At 47.5% G+C, this 9,915-nt stretch overlaps 1 protein-coding gene across 1 annotated transcript in view; it reads left to right on the top strand.

Annotated features, from left to right (window-relative positions):
* Positions 1-9,915, top strand: part of ADAM12 (ADAM metallopeptidase domain 12) — a 298,271-nt gene that overhangs the window by 160,062 nt on the left and 128,294 nt on the right. The window contains exon 5 of the mRNA XM_023533770.1: positions 8,572-8,650. Coding sequence (XP_023389538.1) covers positions 8,572-8,650 — 79 coding nt within the window. The remainder of the gene's footprint in view (positions 1-8,571; positions 8,651-9,915) is intronic.

The following is a 9,915-nucleotide window of genomic DNA, read 5'->3' as shown; positions in this document are numbered from 1 at the left end:
TTAAAGAAAACACTGCCTGTAAAGCACCTTCGTTTAATAAGAGCTCGAGCTAACGTTACCGCTGCCACCTCTCCTGTTACCCACGCTTTTCAAAAGAAGAAGAAGCTTCTGAAGCTTAGAATAAATGGGTGCTGTACCTATGCTGGCAAAAAGGTGAGGAGGGTGATGTCAGTTAAGCCATGAACCCCGTTCTGGAGATTCCTTCCAAGAGAAGCACGTGTCGGGCTTTATTTGCCTTTGGAAATAATCGTTGATTGGGTTTTCGTCTTACAGCTCTGCTTTCCTAAACGTCATGCAGATTAAACTTAATAAATCTCACACCATGAAGACAGTCCCATCACTTCAAGAATAGTGATAAGCCCGCATTCCAAAGACTTTCAAACTAAGAGGGTCATTAAACAGCGGAGAAAGTGGCCCAAAGCTTTAGGCCCGAGTAGAATGACAGCTGTGGGGCTGTGAAGGTGGGACCCCATCGCTTCTCACCTGCTTTTATGATTCAGCTGGAAAATGCAGTGGGCAAATCAGCCCTACTCTTCTTAAACAGAGCATGTGACTGCCGACCCTGCCACATGTAACCCGTTCATCTTGTGAATGGAGAGGGTCACCTGAATAGTCCCAGTAATAAGAGATTTCAGTGTAGATGCCACATGACTTGGCCAAAATTCTGTGTATTTATAATTTAAAATGGAAGTAGTATATTAAGAAATTATTTCCCAAGAAACTTAATTATCCCCTACAGTTTCCAAAATGCTGTATCAACAGTTTTGTTTATTATAGTTGTGAAACTAAATGAGAAAGACCTGGGGAAAGGGAACTTTTTTTTAATTCCAGAAAAAAAAAAAAAAAAGGTTGTTTTGATCATTTTGGGTATGTTAGCAAATGGAGAATAACAAAAGAGAATCTAGCATAAATGCCCCATTGTTCTTACAGATGTCGAGTTCTGAATAATTAAGATCCCCAAATGCTGAAATTACAACCAAAAATAATTTGAATTTCGTAGCTAAATCAAATTAAGTGCTAAGAGAAACAGCATAAGCTCATTTTGCATTGCGGAAAAAATTATTTCAGAAGACGATGGGATACGATTTGCCTCTGCTTATTTTTCAGCCTTTGAAGCCATGTGCTGACATTTTTTCCTGACAAGGCAGTGTTGACCAGTGGTTAGGGTGAGGCTGACTTTGGAGCCAAATAGAGCCAAGTTCAGTCTCCACCTGCTCGGCTGTGTGGCTTTGGACAAGTCACGTAACCTCTCTGAGTGTTTTCGTCTTCATTGTTGGTCAGGTGATAACCACAGGGCCTCTGCCAAGATAAGTTGAGAAAGTACATTTGAAAAGCAAGTGTGCGAGGGCCTGACACACTAAGCGAACAACAGCAGAAGGTGACAAGACAGGGATGTCGAGGATGCCGGTGCCCTGCCCCCACTCCCCAAATCGAGACCCCAGAGAATGAGCTATTGACCAGGATGACTTTGCCCTAAGGAAAATGAAAAAGCGTGACTATCTGCCAAGATCGTTCTCAAAGAAGTTCAAGCAAAGCTGAGATGTAGACAATACCAGATCTCTCTTTCATTTTCGTTCCCTCCTCTTATTTCGTGCCTGAATGCGCTGTCTTTAGAGAGAATCGTTCAATTGTCTGATCTCTCCGTAAAATAGTCCAGAAGAACCAATGTTGTCAGCATTAAGAGTCCCGTGATTCTGGCCAGGCTAGAGTTTTCCCCGAAAACTAGAGTGAGACTTCTTGGAATACAAAGAATCCAGTCTGGGTAGATATTGGTTTTCCTCTCCATCATCTTTTCTCTGCATTTATTTCGCTTTGGCTGAGGGATAGATCATTTTAAAAAGGCTATTCATTTTAGGGACTGGGAGGGTCCTGGTCTTGATTTTTAATTATGGTTTTTATTGTATGCTATGTGTCGTTGAAGCTCCAGGCAGTTTATTCCTCATGTGAATGTATCTGTAGCTGTATTTCCAAAATCTCGTAAGAGAAAATCATTACCCAAATTTATATATGAATGATTTGGTAATTTGTAGGATACTAACTTGTGGCGAAGGAAATCTTTAGCGGAAAACTAGGTTGGATCCTTTGAATGCCAAACGGGTTTACTAGGGAGATCACTGAAGCCCTCAGTGCATGTATGATTAATTAATTGCAAAGAGTTTCCTTAGTGCCCGCTAGTGTAATTGACAAACAAGAAAGAGCTGTCTTGAGATGCCTTTGCATGAATATGATGCACAGAATAATTAAATCCTCAAACCATATGTATCGTTTTCAAAAAAATTATAGGAAAAAGTTGACATGTCATCAATGAATTTTTCATAGTCTCAAGTAATTGATGCCAATCTCTTAGGCTTCCTTTCCCTGTTTCCCTCATTTAAGTAGTTCTAAAACTGATGACAAGTTGACAGGGTTGGTCCCGATGACCTGACCGCATTTGGAATTCTTCAAATAACAAGAGAGTGAATGTGACTATCCCCATCCCCAATCCCTCTCCATAACGGGTGACAGCCGTTTTGAACCACGTTACTTTTATTTTTATGATCCAATTAGTTTAAACGCATCGTGTTCAAATTGGGTTGCTTTTCTATAATAAAGATTCTCGGTTTGTCACCCACTTATTCATGAAGCATTTCCTGTATGCTAGGCATTATGGCAGGCTGAGGGATGTAGTTACTGCCTTTAGCTCTACCCAGTGTGGCAGAAGACAAGTCGACAAGAAAGGAGAGGGAAGTCTTGTAGCAGCCCAAGCATGGCGGGCAGAAAAAAGAGCTCCCAAAGGTAAAAACGAGTCGGTGTTTCTTCCTCCTCTCCTGTGCTTTGCAGAATGAAATGTGTCATTTTGATGGACTCTAGCTCATTTGAACCGCATAACTAAATTATATAATAGTCAATTTAGAGTAAGATAATTTCAATATTGATCTAAAAAAGGCAATTTGGGGGTCATTTTTTTAATTTTATTTTAATACTCAAATCATTTCAGAAATGTAAGGAATGTCATAAGGAAGAACATTACCTACATAATGTTTTATTGTAAATTCTAAATGATCATTTCCGACCATATATACCCAATAACTTTGAAATCAGAAAATCCGATATTTGGCCAGAAAGGACAAGATTCTACTTGTTTTCCCATAAAGAAAGCGTCTGCTGTCTGAGTGTCACCATCTGTCTTCACTCCAAGCCACTCCCTAAACCTTAGACTCACAGAGTCAGCTGCTTACTGGACATTTCCAAGAGAATGTCCCTCACGCTCAACATGACCAAGACCCAACTCATTGTCTCCTTTTGCTCCTTTATGAATTACCTTCCCAGTTGACAACTGAGTTTCCTAATCCTGTCCTCTCTCTGAATTTCCCACCCCAAGAGCACATGACCTGGTCTGGCCCTTTGTTTGGACGCTCACGCCAGCCTCCTAACTAATCTCCCTGCTGCCCGTCTGTCTCTTCCACCTCAAAGTCTTATCTACTTGGATGTCCAGTGGCCCTTAGCTCCAAAGTTTGTATCTGCTCAGGTCCCTGCTATGTCTAATGGCTCCTCTTTGCATGGGATAAAATCAGTGACACTTGGGAACCTACAGATTGCTCCCCAGCTGGCCTGTCTTAGCCAACAACACGCCTCCCTACCATCAAATTTATACCCCAACAACTTGGAAGTCCACACTGTTTCACATTCCTGTGCCCATCCCCCATTCGTATGCTGTTTCTATACCCTCTATGCCCTGGAGAATGTCGTTACCTCCATCTGTCTGGCTTAGAAAACTTTCCCACAATGCTTTGCTATATCTCTATCATGGAACTCTGATCGCTCTTTGGGTTCGTCCTTCACCAGATGGTGAGCTCTTGGGGTATCTTACTCCTTATGACCAGCACAATAGATATTGGTTAAATGAGGGAATATTGAGGTGTCTCTCATAACAGCAAAACGAATGGAAAACAGCAAAATCAACTGCTGGTATTTTATTTTCTGGTGTAGAGAAGAACGAGATTCCTTGTTAGATCAGCTAATCTAATAAGCAGAGAAAAAGAACATTCTCGTGAAATGACGCATTCACCTTCTCTTTCCATTCGCTGGCATAGAGAATCATCTAATTGGACTTCTTGGGGATTGAAGGCAAATGGGCCCATTGCTGTCATATTTCCATTAGGGCCATTGTCCACCTGCCTCGCTCAGTTCTCTCAAAGGACCTGTGACTGCCAGCCCCTTTTAGATTAGACGCACATCTCAGGAAGCCTCGAGTGAGCACGTTTTCAGTTTCATCCATGGCTCCAGAGCAAGACGGACATGCGACACGCACAGTGATTGAGAAAGGATGGCCCCGATGAAAAGAGAACGTTCCCGCAGCGTTCTCCTCGAATTTGGTCGTTCGCTCATCCATCTGTCCACCTATCGTCCATCAGTCCATTCATTCATTATTCCACGAAACACATTACCTGGCGTTTACCACAGCGCCTGCAGCAGACACTCAGGAAGTGTCTTTTGACCAGCTTGTAAAGGCGAATAGCACAAGCTCTGAAGCAAAACCACCACGTGATGCCATACATGGTGTGACTTTGGGTGGGTCACTCAGCCTCCCTGTATCCCGGTTTCCCTGTTGAAATTGGGTAAAAAGTGGCATTGAACTCACCGAGCTAGATATTAGGTACTATCAGAATTAAATGAGATACTTGTAATGGGCTTAGCAAGTGCCTGGGCTAGGGGTGGGGCCACATGATGAGCAAGGAGAAAAAGAAAAATTTAATATATTCTTGAGGGAGATGTAGATAAATAAGTAAAAGGTGAATAAATAAAATAGGAAATCGAAGGGGTTCCATGATGTGGGGAGCAGTGGAGGCCATTTTCGATAAGACGATCAGGAAAGTCCCCTCTGCAAAGGCATTTAAACTAATACCTGAAGGGTGAACAGCCACGTGGAGAATGTTCCAGGCATCGGGAGGATAGCAAATGCAGATGCAAAGGCCCTAAATGGGATAGGGGGCGGAACGTTCTAGAATGAGCCAGAGGCAGTGTTGGTGGGGAGAGAGTGAGCCGCAGACAGGGAAGGCACGGGGTGTCGGGAGGTGATGTCGTGAGCACCTGGGAGACTGTGGAAGGCGTTGGGGTTTCGGTCCAGTGGAAAAGTGTTGGGGGGTTTCGGAGGGGAGTGGTGATGCCACAGTGGGGCCCGCACAGCCCCGTCACTCCTTGGGGCTCTTCACAGCCTGGCACAGAGAGGAAACCGGAGCCGAGGGTGGGGTGGGCCTGTCCTCGGCGTGCTCCACGGAGCCCGCCCCATGGAGGCACAGGACTCGTGGGAGTGAGCGTTGGAGAGCTCAGGCCATCCAGGTCCCTCCGTCTCTCATCCCAGAGGCCCGTGTGCCTGAAGCTCGGCTCCCCCAATGCTGCGGCGGAGGCCAGGGAGCCTGAGCATCCATCCTTACTAGATGCCACCCTCTGCTCTGACCCGCGCAGGGCGTGTTACTCACCTGAGCCAAACGCCAAGGTGTCCGTCCCAGACTGTGAAAAAAAAAAACTCACAAAGGAGCACGTCATGCGCGTCTCAGCCACAGGGGGACGCGCTCGGGCTGGACTCAGAAGCCCCCATTTCACCCTCTTTTAGTGAAAGGAAACATGCGATAGTACTTAAGAACTCTCTAGAGCTGAAAGTATGACTGTGGCTGGATTTCTGGTTAAGCCACATTCGGATAACAATGACGAGCGATAGGTTTTTTAAGGCAGAAGTAGCCATGGGTCTTTGTGTTGAGTCACGTTTTCAAACCATATCGTTAATTTTACTGCTGTCGAATCCCCCACATCCCTCTCATCCACAGCTTTGCTGACCTCTGTCCACCAAAAGGCCATCTTCTCACGCACAGGCCAAGCGTCATGCGCCAAATGTCCTCCTGGGATATCCACCTACACCGGCTTCACTTAGAAAGCCTTGCCATTCTCTCTCTCTGTCCTACAAATTCCTACATGCATCACTCCTGTCCGATTAGGTGTTTGCACGCCTTGTTCGTTCAAAATAAAGCGCGGTTAAGACCAGAAATTACTAAAGTTTAATAATATATGAGATAGATAAACAAAATATTAAATTTTTCATGAATAGCAAATAATATAAGTAATAATGACATAATTGGCATTATATTAAATGTTTCTTTTTCTCCTTTTTCTGCGATTGTAAAGCCGACCAAGTCCCCTCCTTCCTCGGGATCACGGAGGCCACCACGGGTCCCGCCTCCACAGGGCGAGAGCTCCCGGCTCCTCCTTGCTGTCCCTGTGCTCTGCGCACCTTCCACCTGCTCCTCAGCAGCTTCGCCCCTGTCCCTCTCTGTGGCCATTTCCCTGGCTTGTCCCTTAGGTGACCCACTCCCCGCAAGGCCCCACCTTCCGACTTCCCATCCCGTCTCTCTGCTGCCAACTCTCTGGAAACGATTCATTGATCCTTCCCATCCCCGTCTGCTCAGCCCGCCCCTGCAGCCGCCCCTGTCAAGATCCCCAGCCTTGCGCGCCTTCTGGGAGCTCCGCTGTGTGAAGGCCACGGCCGACCACCACCGCCTTCTCCAGACCCCTCATCTGGGCCCCGGCGCCCCTGCCCGCTCTCCCTCCCTCCCCCCAACCCTCGGTGCCCCTGGCAACAAGCCTGCCCAGCGGGCTCTGTGACAGCTCTGAAGAGGGACGCTTAGAGGGCGGGGATGTGAGACCAAAAGCCAACAGGGGGGTTCACCTTCTGCAACATGATCCGTGTCCCCCCGAGCAGAGCGAAGAGTGAGGGGCGCAGGAGCCGAGCACCCCGTCAGCGAGCGCGAGGGCCTCTGTCTGTTTTATGTATTTGGCGAACTCTTCCCGATGCTCATCGTTAAGCGGAGCGCAGCTCAGGCCTGTTGTGAGGGTCCAGCTGATTTAAACCAGGCGTATCCTAAACATGTCGAAATCTGTACAGACAGGGAGATTACGCAGTCTGGACCCGGCCGGGGGAGACCCCAAGGAAACCTGACTGTGAGGGAAGTAGTTCTCGTCTGCTACATCTTCTGCCTTCCCGCTTCTCTCCCTCCCTTCCATATTTATCAGGAATCTGGTCGCAAAATCCAGCTTGAGCCGGCTGAAGCCAAAGAGAAGCGTTTGTCGAGGAAGGAGGCAAAGTGGGCCCTCGGGTCACCTTGACGATCTCTCCTTTCTGCCCTTTGTCACAGCCGAGGAGGGCCGTGTTTTCACCGGGCGGCATCCTCCTGAAGCAAAGGGACCAGGCTGGAGAAAGCCCTGTGAGGAAAGACCTACCTCATAGGGTGCTGTGGGAGGTCGTGATGCGTTATCCTGGGTTCCACATTCACCCCTGGACTGGGGGTGGGGTGACCCCAGCAGAACCGAATGGTGCGAAGTACATTCTACGAAGACAGAGGGGGCAGACAGCATGGTCACTGTGCGCTGCACACCTGCGAAGGCCAGGACTTAAAACAACTCCCGACTCAGCGCCCAGACCGTCGTGATCTAGGCTCCATGCGGGGCCCTTCCCTGCCTCGCACCAGCCTGGTTCCCCAGATTCCAGACCCTCAGACGTCCGGGCTTGCCCTCCTCTGCCTGGGAGTCTCGTCCTTTCCCCCCCCGCCTTCTTTGCCTAGTGGACTCCTGCTCCATCTGCTACTCCCTCTGTAAGACCGCTCTCTCCCACTATGCTCCACCTACTGTGCGTCCGTTCACCCAGTAAGACTCTGTTCCTGCCTGTGTGACAGCCCTCCCCACACTGGATCCCGTCTCCTCTGTCACCCCACCAGGCTGCAGTGTTCTTATTTATCTTTGTAGCCCAGCAGCTAGTACAGCTCCTAGCACATAGTAGGTGTACAGGAAATACTTGTGGTGGTTATAGTGAAAAGGATACAGTACTGCATATTACAAAAGGAATTGCAAAATCGTTTTTAAACCTAAATAAACCCATACTTTGCTAACATCAACGAAGATGTAGTCGATTGCATATGATCTAGTTAGCGTAAATAGAATTTTCTCCTCTTTTGATTTATCTTAGAAATTCAATATTGCAGTGTGTCCACGCCTCCTACAGCACTGCTTTTAATGGTTCAGTGTTGTTCTAAACTCTTCTTTGACACTTTAATGTTGACGTCTGGTCCTGTCACCTGCTAGAGAACCAGCAGGGGCAATACCTTGGATCCAAAATTATTTTCCCAGCGATGGCTCAGCCATCGATTCTGGACAGCGGAGCCCCGTCCCTTCCAGGCCGGTGATTCTCCCATCTCTTTGTAGAAGGGTGTGCGTGCGTGCCTGTTCCAGTGTGCATGTACACGTGTGCGCCCGTGTGAGCATGTGCCAGTGCGTGCACACGCCTGCGTGTGTGGCGGAGGAATGAGGGGGGAGGGGTGGCTCCACATGCACTGTGGGGTGTTGTTCAAAGTCACACATCTGACTCTCGCCTGCCCCTGACAATCCCTGGATAACCTGCGCAGGGGGAAGGTCCTTTGGGAGCCTCAGGAAAATCGGGTCATCTGTTAAATAAGGGGGTTCAGACCTGGCTGCCCTGTGGCCTGGATGTTCACAAGTGACATATCAGTGCGATTCTACACTCAGCTTTTTGTTTGTCTCCCACAGAGGTCTCATTGCTAGCGGTTTCACGGAGACTCATTATCTGCAGGATGGCACTGATGTGTCCCTCACTCGAAATTACACGGTAAGTGCTGCAGGTTCGGCCCACCCGGATACCACGCCATCAACCCTGCAGCCGTTTCAGCCTAAGCAAACTCGCATGCCCAGCTCCTTCGCTTAGGTCCCAAGAAGACCTCTTATGTCACTTAGAGTTCAGGCATTCCACTGTTACTCCCGGAAGACTTGACCTTGGCCAGGTATGTGCCGGGACAGTCTTCGGAGATGTGGCTTTATTGCAAGTTGACCTTGAAACCACCTTCCAAGGACTGTGGGATGCTCAATTGGGCAAATCCTTTCTAAAAATCCTAGCCAAAGTTAGAGATGGCTCAAAAAGCAGTTATCCCTGGGTTGAACTTGGCTGCATCAAACTTGGAAGTACCTTAAAAATTCAAAGGAAAACTGACTCTACTTAACCTTTAACAAATGTATTCACCAGGTGGATACGATCCTATATCATGGTTATTACTATGACATTTATCGCCTCTTAGTCAACTTTTCTGATATTTGAAGTTTTACATGTGACTTGAACAAGACGCTCATTTAATTTGTTCCTTGTTAAGAAATACACTCTACCCTCGGCCCTGTGGGGATTCAAAGAGAGTCGCTCCCTCTGAGGACTAGGAATTTTACTCATTTGAAGGAACTTTAGGTATTTGTTATAAAAGGAATACGCTTAGAAGAAGCCTTTCCATTTACAGTGTAGTCAAGTACCCTCCCCGTCTGCGCTGATCTCCTCACCGATGCATTATGTCAGGTCTTGTTTCTCTCCCTCGCGTTTGGCCCATGGCACTTACCAACTGATAACTTCCGGCTTCCAGCAATATGATGGAATGAGCTGATGCAGCCCCCCAGCCTGAAAGAAAAATGCACATAAATCCTAGGTACAACAGAAGCATTTAGAATTGATGCTGATACCTGGACAAGCTTGAAAGAGAGAGAGATTCCAAGGAGGCAGAAACAAAGAGAGGATGTAAAGCCAGAGCAATAGGTCATGAGACTCCAAAGAGTTATTTGGGCCCAGAAAGAGGACTTGATTTTCGGGGTTTGGGACAGAGGAGTGGATGTCTTTGAGAGTCCCATGGAAGGTGGGCCCCGGAGAGCTGCTTCCTATGTGAAGAAGGAACAAGAAAAGGGGTAGTCGAGAGGACTGTCTGCAGTGTCCCCGATAGAAGAAAGATTTCATGCAAAACAGAGAAATTGAAACCCCAGGCAGCCTCACAAGTGTAGTTTTGAATGGAGTGGGCAGGTGTGCAGATTTCCAAGACCTGCGTAGGGAGGCCATTCCAGTCA

Source organism: Pteropus vampyrus, unplaced genomic scaffold, assembly GCF_000151845.1.
Source record: "Pteropus vampyrus isolate Shadow unplaced genomic scaffold, Pvam_2.0 Scaffold111, whole genome shotgun sequence".
In the NCBI taxonomy this organism is placed as follows: Eukaryota; Metazoa; Chordata; class Mammalia; order Chiroptera; family Pteropodidae; genus Pteropus; species Pteropus vampyrus.
The sequence above is the reverse complement of the archived record's forward strand: the minus strand, read 5'-3'. Positions and strand labels throughout refer to the sequence as shown.